At 42.7% G+C, this 17,091-nt stretch overlaps 2 protein-coding genes across 2 annotated transcripts; one reads left to right on the top strand and one right to left on the bottom strand.

Moving 5' to 3' along the window:
• Positions 1-6,057: 6,057 nt before the first annotated feature.
• Positions 6,058-8,286, top strand: fzd9b (frizzled class receptor 9b). Its single transcript, XM_028465424.1, has one exon. The coding sequence runs from the start codon at positions 6,334-6,336 to the stop codon at positions 8,092-8,094; it is 1,761 nt and encodes a 586-aa protein (XP_028321225.1). The 5' UTR covers positions 6,058-6,333; the 3' UTR covers positions 8,095-8,286.
• Positions 8,287-11,842: 3,556 nt separating this feature from the next.
• On the bottom strand, positions 11,843-15,441 carry LOC114474642 (proline-rich protein 2-like). Its single transcript, XM_028465071.1, has 3 exons — positions 15,315-15,441; positions 12,388-12,638; positions 11,843-12,298 (listed from the first exon to the last, which is right to left on the bottom strand). The coding sequence occupies exons 1-3, from the start codon at positions 15,439-15,441 to the stop codon at positions 11,843-11,845; spliced, it is 834 nt and encodes a 277-aa protein (XP_028320872.1).
• Between the last annotated feature and the right edge of the window lie 1,650 nt (positions 15,442-17,091).

The raw sequence follows: 17,091 nt of genomic DNA, 5'->3' as shown, positions 1-17,091 counted from the left end.
TAGAGGAGAGCCGTGTCAGTACCATGTCGTGGAAATCCACCATCATTTGAGCTAATTTAATATTTTCTTGTGATCGCTCATAAAATGTGTGTTTGAAATCATTATAAAAGTATTTCTGTAACTGCCAACAATATTTCCAGGGTTTTCAGTGGCCACATTTACGTGGGAGCTTTAATTCCTCTTTAATTCAGAATAAAAGTTAATTCCTCTTTAAACTGACCTTGTAAACACTTCATTCCTAATGCAAATTTAATTCCGAATTAAACTTAAATCTGAATTAAGTGGCTGGTTTATTCTGATTATAATTCTGACTTGCATATTTAATTCCTCTTTCTTGTAAACTCTTAATTCCGCTTTAAGTTAATTCCGATCGTTCTGCACATGCGCGACTTGACGCGCTTGTGGCGATACATCTCACATGGTATCTTATCTTTGAACATGTTTAACACTGGAGTGTCAGGACTCAATAAAATGACACAAAAAAAAAACTGCCCTCAAGCAGAAACTCATTCATGTTGATATTTATGTCAGTGCAACAGTTGAGACCAAACCTCTTTCATTTTTGCCTTGTTTGACAAAAGATTCAATGTTCGGTGCAACACCTCTCGAGCTATATGCCTTTTTAATTCAGCCTCTTGACAAGAACAAAATCTATTCTAATCTACAACAAAATCTGGTGCATTATTTAGTGGCCTATTGTTTACATCCTGAGTCAGCTGGGATATGCTCAGGCAGAGCCCTGCACCTCCGCAGAGCTCTGTTCTTGGACCCCTTCTGTTTAGCCTTCCTATACGCATCCTTTAGGACAAATTCTACACAACTGTAAGGTTGATTATCAGAGCTACGTCGATGACACGCAACTATATCTATCACTGAACAACCATAGACCTGTCGTGTGACTGCGTAGAAAAGGTAAATCATGACAAGATGGACATGATTATTTTGGTAACAAGGAAAAGAGGACTGCTGTCAGTGAGTACCTTGAGTCTCCATCTCTAAAAGCTAAAGACCAAGATCTTACATTCAGCAGTCAGATCACAAAAACAGCTTCTACCACCTAAAGAACATCTCCAGAGTGAAAGGTTTAATGACTCAGAAAGATCAGGAGAAACTGGTCCATGCTTTTATCTCCAGCAGACTGGACTATTGTAATGGTCTTCTGACAGGAATCCCCCAAAAGAGCATCAAACAGCTACAGCTGGTTCAGAACGCTGCAGCTCTGGTCTTAACCAGAACAAAGAGGTCAGAGCACATTACTCCAGTTTTAAAGTCTTTACACTGGCTCCCAGTCAGCCTCAGATTAGACTTTAAAGTTATGCTGCTGGTGTATAAATCTGTGAATGGGTTTGGTCCAGAATACATCAGTGACATGTTAGTCAGGTATGAACCCAGCAGGTCTCTCAGATCTATGGACACAGATCAGATAGTGGAGCCCAGAGCTCACAGTAAACATGGTGATGCTGCTTTTAGTTGTTATGCTGCAAAGAAGTGGAACAAACTGCCAGCTGAGCTGAAGTCAGCATCCAATGTGAACATTTTTATATCCAAGTTAAAGGCACTCTCTTTAGTCATATTATTGTTGATTTAAGGTTTTACTGCTGATTTGAAATGTTTTTACTGATGACTTTAATGTTATTATTGATTTTTAAAATGTTGAATGTTTTCTGTTGCATTTTTTGATCGTGTAAAGCACACTGAATTGCCTTGTGTATGAAATGGGCTATACAAATGCATTTGCCTTGCCTATTGTTGATGAGTGCACTAATGCTTCCTAATTAATTGCAAAAAAAAACATTTAAAATCCCAGAGCTGAATAGGTGCATACAGTATAGTTGAGGTTTTCAAGACAAGCACATGATGCAAATTCACTGCCTCCAGCATGAAGAGGAAATTCCCACCATGTGCTGGACCAGCATGGCTAAAGGAGATTTCCGCCTAAACTACACAAAAACAAGAGCAGAAAAGGTGAAAAAGGGGATTTAGGAGTCAGCAACACTGAAATGCCACAGGGACTATCATTTTTCCTGAGGAATGGGGTATTTTCTAGAACCACACTGAAGATAAATACACTTTTCACAGATTGACTTTGGAGTACAAAGTTGCTGCCTCACCGTTTTGATGTAGGCGTGTCCCTGTGATTATGTAATAATGAATAACGATCATGTATAACACAGAATAACCATTTGTGTTCCATTTGTATTTAATTTATTCTTTGTAAAATCACAAAAAAGACAATTAAAGTCAACCATAAAAAACAACTTTATATTTTTCTATTTTTTTACATTGTAAACAAGATGATGCATTTAGGAGTGAAAGAAACTATTAGAAATTATCTTTATATGCTGTGTTGAAGTCCTTTAATTATGAAAATACAGAGAGTTGTAATTGAAACTTGCCAAGTTGCTCAAGTCTGCATCAGCACCGATGCAGGTAATGCCAGTATTTCATCATGTTACAATGTTTCTAACATTTGATGATTACATTTGTGTGCAGTGTCGGGCATTCAAGTTTCTTACTCCTGACCTGAAGTGCATTATTGCATTGAAAAAGTATGCTGTGTCCCATTGCCTGTTAATTGTTGGGAATCATTAATCTTAGTAAGAATAACACTGGCAAGAATATAGTTTATAATGTGTTTTTTAACTGTGAAAGTAAACCATTAAAAGCCCAAATGCAAAGGGAGAGCATGCAACTTTCACACAGAAACACCATAATAATCCCTAATGATGTTAGACAAACCACCACAGATGGAATCCACCACTCATTTATCTTGTTTGAATTGAGCACAGTAAGTTAGAAACAGCTTGAGTTGTCAGATCCTTAAAGGCACACCGCTGACTTTTTGACCCATATGAGTTATTTTAAATGATTCCTCAGGCCAATATACAGGGCTTGACAGTATCAATGCTCGGAGCGGGGCTTCCCTCTTGGAATACCGCTAATGTAAGTTCGTAGAGAGGGACCGTCTTTGGCCAGGTCATGTGACCTGGAGAATGTATCACTTTGCTGCAGTCGCGTGACCACAGGTTCTGATATACCCATTGAGCTGAAGCTTTTGCTAGTATTTTTCCGCCCGTTCGAATCATGGTCATGGCCGAGGCTAGCAAAAAGTTTAAAACTGCTTCTGAGGAGGCTAAAAAGACGCCGCCGAGACCCGGTTCCCTCTGCCGCGCTGACCCCCGGCGAAGGGGGCCAATGACGGCAGCGAGGCCAGGGAGTGTGGGGGGAGCGCCACCGACGTGGCGAGGAGGGCCGAGAACCGGACCTCCGGCGGCGGGGAGAGGAGGGTGACGGCTGCTACTCCAGCCGCGGCGCAAGCCCAGCACTGCTTCGTACCCCAGCCTAACCGACCCAGCCCTTAGAGCCAAACCTTATCCCGAAGTTACAGGTCAGGCTGACCTGACTGAATGTATGTTGATTTTTGCGACAGTGCTGCGGCGCTTGTGGCCACATGGGGCACTTGACGTGAAAGTTACAGGTCTAGCGCCCATAGTGGCCAAAAGTTACAGTGTGCCCTAAAAAAACATTATCACACACAAACTGAATTGGTACAAACTTCATATTTGTGTCAGTAATGATCCAATCTAATCCAATGTATTTATAAAGCACTGATGTTATTGCTAGCTTGGAGTGGATGCTTCAAGACAAGTGTTTTAGAACACACAACTGTCTGTCTGTGGTATACCCACTGTACAACAGAAATGCACTAAAGGTCATTCACATGTGCCAAATTACCTTTCTGTAGCAAACATGACCAATATTAAGATTTGGGCCTTTTCATTACGGACTGAAGGAACTTGAAGACACTACAGACACACTCTTGTTTCCTTTTTACAGTTTCAAAATGAAATAGTAGAATAAAAGTAAAAGATGAAGTCTGACTTTTTATTAGCAATAACTGTTTTCTCCAATGTTCAATAGAACACAAGGAATTGTTTCCTTTCTAAGGGAAAACAGTGCAGAGAAGGAATCCTTTTTGTTTTCAATTCTGCTGATGTGGGTCGGATTTTTGTGGCCTTGGTCTAAATGTGCATGTCTGTCTCTGATTACTTTCACGGTAACACAATTTTACAGGATGATTAGGAAATGCTAGTGATTCATGCTATGATTAAAAACAGGGCATTTTTATGAGCCTAATTTAAATTTGTTTGTTTTTATTTTTTTATTCGAAATCATATGCGATGACTCAACGCACCAGAATAGCTCCAATGGTTTATAAAACATCATAATACTGTCCAAGAATGCAAGAAAGAGGAAGAAATTAACTCTTTAAATTCACCCATTCATCTTTCATAGGCTTCCATTAGAGATAAGCGATATTATCAGCCTATTAGTATTATTAGCCAATATTAGCCATAACACTTTATATTGGTTTCCATCAGTATTGGTTTTTCCATCAGTAATGTAAAACCAATATGTGCTGTTGTTTGAGACAGTATATTAAAAATGTATATGGCATGTTTTCCAAAACTAAAGTTTAAGAAATAGTCCTATTTTGCTGAAATAATGTTTATTTGTGTAATTAATCCAGGATTACAGGTTGCAGAAACTTCATCTTATCCTAATTCAATCACAGAATTGGCTCTGAAAATTTAATAATTATGATTTAAGACATCCTTCCATCTTTTGTATTATTTATTTCACATTTTTAAATCCTGACACATTTACATAGAACCAAACAGTATAACGACAGCAACTTTGTCATTTCTGACCATTTTGCAGGTTTTATATCATATGAACCTTTCATTACATGTTTGATGTTTTTAAACATGTAGAGAGAAGATAGTGTAACGTTACTAAGAATTTAAACTATGTACTGTATGTACTGTTGAGGTTTTTTAGGTTGAAATAACAAAAGTTGAAGAGTTGTGCTATAGTTAATGATGAAAGAATGGGGATTATTTTGGGGTGCAAACAGAGCTTTGGTCTTTGGATAAACAGAAAATGTCTCCGATATGTTGGTAACCAAAGGAGAAATGTTTTCATGTGCCCCTCGTAAAAGGGGTACACGTTAGGGCTGGGCAATATGGACCAAAGCTCATCTCTCTATATTTTTTTTCTCAAAATGGTGATATACTGTATGATAGAAATCTCGATAGTTTTAATTCAAATTAAGTTTGACCAGAAAGATTCAAGGTTAAATTAGCTGATGTAAAACACCAAAACAGGCTGATTTATTAACAAACAGCTGCACAATATGTGCCAGTGTGGCTTGTTTAGGGCGATGGTTCTCAAAGTTATTTGGTCCAAGTACCCCCTTTGTCCGACTAAAACATTTTGCTCAGAATACTGTGAAAAAACAAACTGTTGAGCAAAATGATGGAATGAATTAGAGATAAAACACATGTTAAATCATCTCATTTTATAGAAAGGTAGAATGAAACAGTATTTAGTGCCTCCTGAATAGATTCATTTCTAAAGTTTGTGTCATTTCCAGTCATTTCACACCTGGTGTGTGGGACTAAGACTGACCCTTGTATTTTCAGTTAATGTTTAAATCCACATAATGTCCATCATCATCATTATGATTATCATTTTTAATAAAAAATAAATAAAACCCCATATTTTTAATGCTTTTGTTTGTTAATTTTCCACTGTCATGTGCCCTCTGTAGTGCCATCGCGTACCGTTAGGGGTACATGTACCCCCATTTGAGAAACACTGCTGTAGGGTAAGGTCACTGAGTATTAGTGAAAGCAACAATTCCTAAAACAAGTATTTAAAAACAAAATAAGTTATATTGTAATTTTCACCTTAATAGACAACTCGATCTTGAATCTCGATATATCGGCCAGCCCTAGTACATGTACCGCTGTTTGGGAATCTATGCTATACTGCACCACTAAACTAGCATTTAAAAAACTAAAAGATAATCATGATCTTTAAAAACTTTAAACTTTATTTTGCTAATGTGCCTGGTCCAGGATCAGGGACAGACTAGAGGTCCTTCCTCCTCCTCCTGATCGTCTCTGGTTGAAACATGAGCGTCACAGGTCTCCCGGAGTCCCTCCCTCCCCCGTCCTACAGGCGGATTGAAGCATTGAAGTCCCGCGGAGCTGCGCTCTCACTCACAGCTCTCTGTGGAGCTCAGAGCGGAGGCTGAGAGCAGCGCCAGCCCGCGGAGGAGCCTCCTGGAGCCGCTACACTCCGCATCAGCAGCCGCTGCCACATGTGGAGGACTCACACCAGCGGTTCTGCTCTGCTTTTTAAACTTCATTATCTGTCACGTTTACTTTAATGAGCTTTGTGCGTGTGGGAGTGATCGTTTGTGTGGAACCGTCAGTGATATGGAGAAGTAGAGCTGCTGTTGCGGAGGCTTGAGTGACTGACACCATGAACACGGACCGCTGCTGTCCGCTCACACCGGGGATTTTCCTCTGCTGTCTGTTGCTCATATCTGCCTCCAGCTTTGAGATCGGCTCCTACGACCTGGAGCGAGGCAGACCGGCCAAGTGCGAGCCCATCGTGATCCCCATGTGCGAGGGGATCGGCTACAACATGACTCGCATGCCCAACTTCATGGACCACGACGACCAGACGGAGGCTGCCATCAAGCTGGAGGAGTTCGCTCCTCTGGTGGCTTATGGATGTGATGTGCACCTCCGCTTCTTCCTCTGCTCCCTCTACGCCCCCATGTGCACGGACAAAGTGTCCACCTCCATCCCAGCCTGCAGACCCATGTGCGAGCAGGCGAGGGAGAGGTGTGCACCCATCATGAAGAAGTTCAGCTACACCTGGCCTGACTCCCTGGACTGCTCCAAATTACCCACCAGAAACGATCCTAATGCTCTGTGCATGGAGGCCCCCGAGAACGAGACCAGGATGGAGGGAAAGAGAGGTGAGGGGATGCTCCCTGTGCCCCCTCGACCCCGGCAGCCGGGCACCAACAGTGGGCGGTCGCCCGGCACCATTGGTTCCTGTGAGAACTCGGACAAGTTCCAGTTTGTAGAGAAGAGCCAGTCGTGTGCACCACGCTGCTCCCCTTCTGTGGACGTCTTCTGGTCCAGGCAGGATAAAGACTTTGCTTTTATTTGGATCACCGTGTGGTCCATCCTGTGCTTTGTGTCCACCGCCTTCACCGTCCTAACCTTCCTCCTGGAGCCTCACCGCTTCCAGTACCCCGAGCGCCCCATCATCTTCCTCTCCATGTGCTACAATGTCTACTCCGTGGCCTTCATCATCCGCTCCGTGGCTGGAGCTGAGAACATCGCCTGTGATCGTGAGCACGGGGAGCTGTACATCATCCAGGAGGGGCTGGAGTCCACCGGCTGCACCATCGTCTTCCTCATTCTCTACTACTTTGGCATGGCTTCATCCATCTGGTGGGTCATCCTCACCCTCACCTGGTTTTTGGCTGCTGGCAAAAAGTGGGGCCATGAGGCTATTGAAGCTCACAGCAACTACTTCCACATGGCAGCCTGGGGTATCCCAGCCCTAAAGACCATCATCATCCTCACCATGAGAAAAGTGGCTGGAGATGAGCTGACAGGACTGTGTTACGTGGGGAGTATGGACTCGGGGGCGCTCACGGGCTTCGTCCTGATCCCTCTGTCCTGCTACTTGGTCATCGGCACGTCCTTCATCCTCACAGGGTTCGTGGCACTCTTCCACATCCGCAAAGTGATGAAAACCGAAGGCACCAACACAGAGAAGCTGGAGAAGCTCATGGTAAAAATAGGCATCTACTCCATCCTCTACACGGTGCCGGCCACCTGCGTCATTGTCTGCTACTTCTACGAGCGACTCAACATGGACTACTGGAAGTTGAGGGGAGTGCAGATGAAATGCGGGTCTTTCAACGGTCACAGGGGCGAGTGCTCGCTCCAGGCGTCCATTCCTACTGTGGCCGTGTTTATGCTGAAGATCTTCATGTCGCTGGTGGTGGGCATCACCAGCGGGGTGTGGGTGTGGAGCTCCAAGACTCTGCAGACCTGGCAGGGCCTGTGCAGCAGGAAGCTGACGGACAGGACTAGTAGTAGGAAACCGTGCAGCGGCATCAGCTGTGGGAACACACACTGCCACTACAAATCTCCAGCTGTGGTTCTGCACATGGCCAAGACTGACCTGCACTCAGACAACCCCACACACGTCTGAGACACACACACACACCCCTATGCCCTGTGTAAGGAGCTGCTACTGGACTTTAGTGGGTGGCCGATTACTGTTTTTGCTGCTGTCGAGGGACACCCCGTGGGAATCTATAACAGTATTCAGTTTTTCAGTATTGTTATTGTCCATATTATTCCAGTCCTTAGTGTTCTGAACGGTAGACAAGCTAAACATTGTGAAAGGGGGGGAAAAAAGGGAATTCCCTCTGTTTGAGCGAGGTTAATGTGGCGTAAACTGTATAAATGTGTTATTTATTGTAAATATATTTAATTTAAAGTTCACCTCAGCTTACAGCACAAAGGTTGATTGGATACACTTGTTGAAGGTAAAAAGAAATGAAGTGCCTTTTCTAATATATATATATATATATATATATATATATATATATATATATAACTCTGGTTCTGGCTTTGTTGAGGATAATAAATCTGATTTAATTCATGTTAAAAAATGTGTCTTACGTCTGTTATTCCAACGTCCATCTCACACTTAGATATTGTTTATTTACCCATTTTTAGTCTTTTGGAGCTGATTTACAAGTAACAAATGAGCCCTTATTTCATTGTTAATGTTTTTTTTTTTCTTTTTCCCGTCATTCGTTCTTGGGGTTTAGGAGATGTTCTTTTTCCCAGCAGTTCTTCCTCCTCATGGGTTCTCTTCCAAGTACATGCCATATCCCAGAGGCGTCGCCGACAATAATCCTCAAAGAGAATTGCTGATGAATAGAGTGACACGCTATGGCGAACATTGATGTTTGCATCATCGGCTTAAAAAATGCAGGAGCTGGGTTTTTTTTTTTTTGCAGCAGAATATATTTAATTAATGCCATCCTTAATCCTCCCCCGGAATCAGTGTTGTTGCCCTCTTCACAGCTCCATTTGATCCTCATGCAAACACTCAGGACTTTGATCTGAGACCACAAATGTGAAGAGGATTTCAGCCTCATTGCATGGTTTCACTGATAGAATTAACTTGAGCACAGGCAATCAAAAAACTGTGGTTACTCAGCGAAGGGATGAATAATGTTTTTAATTCTTAAAATTATGTAAGCGTGTAGCTTTTAGGAGCCGTATATCATGCATGAGTTCGGCAAAGTTTCCTACACATGTTTTCTTTGGCTCCAGAAACTGTGTGTTTAAGCTTGGAGCAACTACCACTGTTATAAATAATCACCCTTTTTGCTGATTCATGGTGAAAAGTATGCCTTTAACCGTAATTTTATTAAATAAATTCTCTTCGGTTTTTTGTAGCTAACAGTCGAGTCATAATGTCAAGTTTATTGTGCACGAGGGTCGCTGTGTCCTAGAATGGCCTGTAAAAACATTTAAATAATAGCTTTTACACTACATGGTGTAAGGCAGCCTTTTATAACACAGCTAAACATTGTGGAAATTAGTCTTTAAACGCAGCTTTTACACTCCAGTGTAGAGGCACACTCGTGTGAAACGAGATCATTGTAAAAGGTTTCAATTTTACTTTAAATTGTCCAAAAATACTTGAAAAAAGGAACAAGCAGGTCAGAAAGTGGATGGATTGTCCAAAATTTATGACTGATTTGCTGCAAATGTCGTGCTATTGATGACAGTTAAAGCTGCAGTACGCAGTGTTTTTTTGAGACTGTACCAAGTTCACAAATCACAAGAAGAAGATGAAGTAAAATATTATTGGCCAGATATTGTCAATTCTATAGTGAGGACAGCAAACTACAACTAAGGTACTGCAGCTTGACATGTGAGGTTATATGGTATAAGTGTCGAAAGAGATTTCAAGTTTTGTAAAGTGCTTACAATTATTTAAAATTCTCACATATGTCTTTTGTATTTTTCTAAAATACTGTAAATACGTGGGGTACATGTTTGTTTTAGAAAATATTACGTTATTGCCTCTGCCAAGGAGGTCACATTTTCACTGGCGTTTATATATTTGTTGGCCTGTTAGCAGGATTACGACAAAGTGCAGGTTTTTAAACATTTAACCAAAGATAGACCGAACACCATGGAATATTTAATGACATTTTGGAGGGAATCCGGACCAATATACTGAATCTAGATCAGTTTTGAAATTCCAAAAAGTAATATCTGTGTTTGCAATTGACTGATTTTTATAAACTTTGACTTTTTTGTATTGATTCCTCAATTCAATCAGGATTGCGCATTTTATTATTATTAATTATAAAAAAAAATGTGTGTGCCCATACATCCTGTATCGTTTTTAATGGGGATAGAAATGTATTTCAAACCTTTAAAGTGTGAATGATCATGGTATAATGATCATGATCACTGATCCAGATAACTGCTAATATCTGGCAGAGGATATTTGGCGTTTGACGGAGGTTTGCGCTCTCCGAGTGCTCTTATTATATATTTGTAAATCATAAATCTGGATAAATGTACAGTATATTCAAGATGTATTGCCTTGTCTTAGAAATGTAAAGTTGTTACTAGCGAATAAAATATCCTAAACATGCACATTTTCAGAATTCATTACTGCACAAGAACAGAGAGACACTTCTGATAAACTGCTTTTTCTTTTTTTTTTTTTACATCCGGGTTCTCCAAAAAACACATTGAACCAAATGTTGACCCTGAACCAAAATGAGTTTGACCCCTCTGGTTATCCTGTCTCTGTGTAAATGTGTGTGCTGTCATCACCCTTTGCAGCATTTGCAGCTACAACAGAACAATAAGTTGATCATAGAAGGGGAAAATTAGCTTTAGTATAGCACTAGGTAGATGAGTAGAGAGAATGTTGTGCTGGTCGTCTTCTTTAGAGGGTAAGAACGTCCTTTTTTCCATCATTTGTATTCCAGCAGAATGTGGTTTGTTGGTATTCACTCTCTGACACACCAGTTAAAAGTATTAATGGATTATGTCTGTAGGAAATTAACCACCTTTCCATGCAACGCCTGAGTTACACTTAATACCTTGTCCCCTTCCTTCTTCAGAAACTAGATGTGGGTTAACTACCAACATCCTCCCCCTTTTTTTGTTTTCATTACTCAGTCTTTGTAGACATTGTGCATGGCTTTGGCAGGCAAGCTCTGCCGGTCTTGGACTCTGACTCGGTGTGGATTTCATTCAACAATTAAAAAAGAGGTTGTTTTGCTTGGAGAACGCACGCAGCCGGAGACTCGGCTGGTGGTGTTTTGACCACACGTTCCAGGTCATGGGTGCTGGGTTAGCGGGTGTGTGTGTGTGGGGGGGGGCAGGACTCAGAGAAGCCAAACACTTGCTGTGTGTGACACAAACCAGCCCGTCCCACCTGTGCTGCACTGATTAGATTGCTGTGGAGGGTTAAACACATGCTTTAGACTGCAGGTCAAGTATGTCTTCTAAGATTGGCTTTGTTTGAATCTTTTAATTTTTTTTAATTAACTTTTTTTTCACCACAGACAGTTAATTTTACCTTAGGTGCACATTAAAAAGATAAAAGGGCTCATTATAGTCATTCAGTAATCTAAACTCATTTTGGCTACTAACAGCTATTTTTATCCCCTCTTCCACAGAAGAAGGAATCTCTCAGCTTAGACTTTTAGATAGAGCCAGGATTGAAAGAGTCACTTGAAAGAGCGGGGTTGATTTCAGTAGTCCTTCCTTTGGCGCCATGGAAAGTGTGGCTGATGCAGGAACACCTACCTGAGGTCTGGAAGGCTGGAGCAGCTCCAGTCAATCAACACGGAGCTAGACTCCACCAACCCACTAATACTAGTCCAATTTCATTAGTAAGTTCAGTCTTATTCATAAAGTTTAGTTATGTGACTCAGGAGATCATCAGGAGTGGGCCTTTGGGGGGCATTTTGGGGGGGGTGTTGCTGGGTGTTCGCTTCACGGGGTCTCTCTAGGCCATGTTGGCCTTGCAGGGTGTAGGGGTACCCCTCCTCTTCGGGTGTGGCTGGGTGCCGGCCTCGTCTCCTGGTGGTCTTGGGGGCGGTCCCAGTGATGTGTGGGCTTGGGGTGGCGTGGTGCACCGGTGTGGGGGGTGGGCGTGCAGGGGAGATGCTGGCATCTGGGCCGGGGCTAGGGTAGGGTTGCGTGGCTCTTCGGGAAGATGCGGTTTGCTGGGGGGTGGCACTCGCTGGGGTCTGTCTTGCTGTCTGCAGGCCAATAGGTGGGTCCGGGGGGCCTTGGCTGGGGGCTGCTATATCACACCAGGTGTGTGCCGTAAGTGTGCCTCCCTCTCGCGGTGGCGGCTGTCGGTCGGTCGCGCACCAGGGCTTGTGCTATCTGGTGGGCGGCGGGACCGGGGCTGCTGTCCTTGCACCGTCTAAGGCTGTGTGACCCTGCTTGGTGGTGGCTGGTTTGTGGGCCAGGTGAAGGGCTCTCCCCGGGGGCCTTGCCCGGAGGCCCGCCCTCGGGGTTTCCTGGTGCCCAGGGGGGTGGCCTCGAGGTTAGGCGGGCTCGCCTTGCTGGCTGGGTTGATTTTGGAGAGCGATTGCTCCTGGTCCTGAGGCTTGTTATTAATCTTCAACAAATCAGCCTTTTCTTTAGCCCACTGCTTCTTCTGAGCCTGGAAATCCTCCTGTAGCTCCTCTAGTGAAACTTATAACTCACTAAAACTCAATGAAACAGACTCAAATTAAAAAGTCAGTGTATTTGATACATTTCTGTACAGACAGTAAGTCTAACAGGGCTTTTTTTGTATTCTTTACAACAAATCAACTCTGACCAAGTCTATTTAAGTAGGATTTGTTCAGTTTGTTTAAGAAGTGTAAAAAAACCTCAGCCATGTTTTTGTTTGCTTGGTAGAAACACCTCCATCTGGTCATGGGTCCTATTAAAAGTAATCATTATGGCATCGATGCACCTCCCTCGTAGACTTAAACCCCTTCCCACCCCTGAGGACTTGAAAAAAAGAGAAAATAAAGCATCCTTCATTACCCCGCCCTCCCTCCTCATGCGATCCTCCCCCTTGAGCACTATCCCCTTCCTGTGCTGTTTTGATGTGTAAATGAGCGTATTGAAAACACGCAGGCCCCTGAAGAGGCTCTTTCCATGAAAATGCAGCAGTCACGGAGCACCAGAGTTCACACAGCTCTATCCTGCCCACAATCAGATGCCCAGTGGACCACTGCCATCCCTCCTTTAAGAGCAAACCTTAAACACAATACAGCAACACAAAGGTGCTGACTCATCGTAATGCAGACGTTTTGAAGTAGATATACCCAGGCAGAGTTTGCATGTTCTCCCTCCCAATGAATTTGTTAACTTCAGGCACTCCCACAATCCAAAAACACGAAGCACAGCTGGAATCATATATATATATTTTTTATACTTTTTATATTATGTTTTCTATTTATATCTCTATTTATATATAGCCTCTATTATCATGTTGTTTATTTTATCTCCTTCATTAGAGCCCAATATTTAATAATGACATGAAATATAACAACACCCAAGTTGTTCAAAAACATTTTTTTTAATAAAACCCAAAAGGTAACAACTGGTCAATAATGCAACAAGATGCTGAACCCAAAACCTTTCTGTTTCTAACATTATGGAGCACGCAAACACATCATAGTGTGTGACAGGAGCCACTGTGCAGAATACACTTTGTTTTACTTGGCTGTCATTCGTGTGAAATTGATTGACAATGTTTTGTAATTCCTGTGAAATGGATTCAGTGCAGTCAATTAATTCTGAATTTCTTCAGCCACACAGATATCATCATGTATCGTGGATGAATTTTCCAGCGATACATCGATTATCGCCATATCGCGATTATCGTGGGCAAAAATATTATAATATATTGTATTGCGAAGTACCTAGCCACACCCAGCCTAACGGAACACTCAAAACTCTAACAATATATATAAGCTGTAATGTAATATATATATTTGGTAACCTTTTCTTTCTTACCTTCATATATATATATATATATGCATATGATAATGATGCTTGAATTGGATTGCAATAGTTTGTAATTTTGTCATCATTTCTATTAAGTCTTAATTTGCTGTAGTGTGAGTGACTGCGAGTCTTTATTTGACAAAAAGGGAGGAATGTAATGTAATGTAAAAAGAATAATATCAAACGAATCATTAGTCTGTAAAGGCACAAGATCAAATAGAAATGTACACGGTCCCTCTGCACACTTTGTTTACATAGTATTAATTCAGCTTTTCACTGTGTTGCAACACTATTTTGACATCACAGTTTTATGGACGTGTATAAAAGAGAGGATAGAAAAATAGATCATGAAGTGTCTTTAAGAGATCTGTATCAGTGCTTACCAGCAGTTTATGATACAGTTTCAGGTTTTTTTGTGCAAATTTGTGATAAAGTTTATGAAGCAGTTAAAAAAAACAATATTTTTTACATGAAAGCCACATTTTATCTTTTTACTCACTGATGTTGGAGCCTTAATAATAAGAGGTTGTTGATTGGACGAAAGCAATAATGTACTTTTTCAGACAGTTGAACATCTCTGAAGGGATGCTTTTTGTGTTTTGAATGCTCGCATCAACAATTTCTTTGATGACCTCAATGTCTTCAATACAGCTTTTAGGCTTTTTAAGTTACTGTCAAAGATAATAAAAGGTCAGCTCAGATGAACGTGACAATGTATCGGCTGCAAAAGTTTCACCAGCTTTCTTCTCCCTTTTGTTTTTAAAGTCCTTTGATCAATAAGCAGAAGAAATAAAAGTGAAGCTGTTTCATCTCCCTCCACTCTTTCCTGTACTTTGTCTGCCTGTGGCTCGAGCAGAGAGGAGTCTGTGAACGGTGGGAGGTTCCGCCGCTCGCTCTCGCTCTCTGAAGCAAACAGCATTGCTGTGATCTCCCTTAATCTCCTTTGCCACTCGGCTGCTATCTCCACAAATGCATTCATCTCATCTCCAATAATGTTCACAGCCTCCTCTTCCTTTCTAATTAGGCATCGTCAAGATTTCAGAAGTGACTCTTTGGTGTTTTGCGGCAAACGAGGTCGCTCTTTGAGCTGCAGGGTCAGTGATGGCAAGTATTTGTTTGAGGGTTAAATCACAGTGGGCCTTTCATCATGTTGTTGTGTTGCATGATCAGAGGTTTGGGATTATGTAGGTCAGACTTTGGAGAAGGAGAGCGCCCCTTTTGTAGCTGCCATTTTTTTTTTTTTTTTAAATTCAGTTGCTAGGCAGCACCAGCTCTAATCTCTTGTACCAAAGAGTCTCTCCCCGGAGAAAAAGAGAGAGAGCAGGAGTTATAAAGGATGGTAAGAAAATGTGAAAACACCTTTGACAAAGGACACAAAGCCACGCAGGGCGAGCTTTGAGATGGACTCCAAAGGAGGAGGAGTGGAAGTGGACAGGATGTGGGAGTCTAAGCTCTGCTCGGAGACCTCCTCTGGCCTTTCTAACATCCTTACTAACTCCTGTGGTGTGTTTGTGCCCTTGACTGGGTCACACACTGACAGTCTGACTCTTATAAACAAGTGTCACTCACTACATTTTTTTTTTCTTTCAAGTCAAGCTGCTTCATGCAAGACTTGTTTTTCACTGTCGATTTCTGTCGACAGGTGATAATATGAATCACAACCATTCAGATTCGTGCTCGGATGTCTGGCAAGCGTGTTTGCTGTCACACTGTAGTCGCACCTCCTAAATGTGCTCATGTCACGCTCCGCCATCAAAAGCTCACCCTTCAGCTCTGTGTTGCCAGAAAAGGAGGCAAATCCTCCTCCCCCACACACTGATCCTCCCCTCCCACCTCAGCCGCAGGCTCAGTCAGGATCTGCTCTTCACTGCGTTTCACGCCTTCTGATTTTGGGCTTTTAAACGTGCTCTAGTTTGCTGTTTAAAGCGATGTAGCTGTTCTTTTTTATTCTTTTTGATTTAGGAAGTTTTCAGATGATGCACACTATGCATGGTTCACGCTATAGTTCTGCTAACTTTAACAGTGCTTGTAATCATCTACCTGCTTTTAATCATCAACCTTTGAGCAGAAAAAAACTGACATAAACTAAGTGCAGGGAAGGATATAATTCACATTTTAAAAATGAGTTAGGGTCAGAGATTGACACCAGCTCACCATACTTTCAAACTGATGCTTTTAATAGCACCACCTGCAGGTGGATCACAGACTTCCTGTCTGACAGGAAGCAGCACGTGAAGCTGGGAAAAACCATCTCTGCTCCCCGGACCATCAGCACTGGATCTCCTCAGGGCTGTGTTCTTTCTCCTCTGCTCTTCTCCCTGTACACCAACAGCTGCACCTCCTCTCACCAGTCGGTCAAACTCCTGAAGTTTGCAGACGACACGACCATCATCGGTCTCATCGCTGATGGAGACGAGTCCGACTACAGGTGGGAGACAGACCGGCTGGTGTCCTGGTGCAGCCAGAACAACCTGGAGCTCAATGCTTTAAAGACAGTGGAGATGATAGCAGACTTCAGGAAGAACCCAGCCCCCCTCACCCCCCTCACCCTGGGAGACTCTACAGTGAGCTCTGTAGAGTACTTCTGCTTCCTGGGGACCATCATCACTCAGGACCTCAAGTGGGAGCTGAACATCAGCTCCCTTATCAAAAAAGCTCAGCAGAGGATGTACTTTCTGCGGCAGCTGAAGAAGTTCAGTCTGCCAACAAAGATGATGGTGAACTTCTACAGCTCCATCATCCAGTCCATCCTCTGCTCCTCCATCACCATCTGGTACGCTGCAGCTACGGCCAAGGACAAGGCCAGACTGCAGCGTATCATCCACTCTGCAGAGAAGGTCATCGGCTGCAATCTGCCCTCCCTCCAGGACCTGTACGCCTCCAGGATTTTGAGGCGTGCAGGAAAGATTGTGGCCGACCCCTCCCACCCCGGTCATAAACTGTTTAAATCTCTCCCTTCTGGTAGGAGGTTTCGGTCCATCAGGACCAGAACCTCCAGACACAAAAACAGCTTCTTTCCCTCTGCCACCATCCACATGAACACACCCCAAGTCACCCACTGAACCCCCCCCACCCGATCACCACCTCCACCAGCTTGATACCTGCTGCACTGTATATATATATTTATATTTATATT

This window comes from Gouania willdenowi, chromosome 13 (genome assembly GCF_900634775.1).
Source record: "Gouania willdenowi chromosome 13, fGouWil2.1, whole genome shotgun sequence".
NCBI lineage: Eukaryota > Metazoa > Chordata > Actinopteri > Blenniiformes > Gobiesocidae > Gouania > Gouania willdenowi.
Note: the sequence above shows the minus strand (reverse complement) of the source record. Positions and strands in the feature narration are given on the sequence as shown.

What these genes read in the sequence shown, in the direction of transcription:
- LOC114474642 (XM_028465071.1), bottom strand. Translation starts at nt 15,441, where the DNA reads ATGTTAGAAAGGCCAGAGGAGGTCTCCGAGCAGAGCTTAGACTCCCAC. An exon ending in CTTTGTGTCCTTTGTCAAAG is followed by an intron (nt 12,639 to 15,314) that starts GTGTTTTCACAT and finishes AAGTTTCACTAG; the next exon opens with AGGAGCTACAGGAGGATTTC. An exon ending in ACCAGCCACCACCAAGCAGG is followed by an intron (nt 12,299 to 12,387) that starts GTCACACAGCCT and finishes ACCGACCGACAG; the next exon opens with CCGCCACCGCGAGAGGGAGG.
- fzd9b (XM_028465424.1), top strand. Translation starts at nt 6,334, where the DNA reads ATGAACACGGACCGCTGCTGTCCGCTCACACCGGGGATTTTCCTCTGC.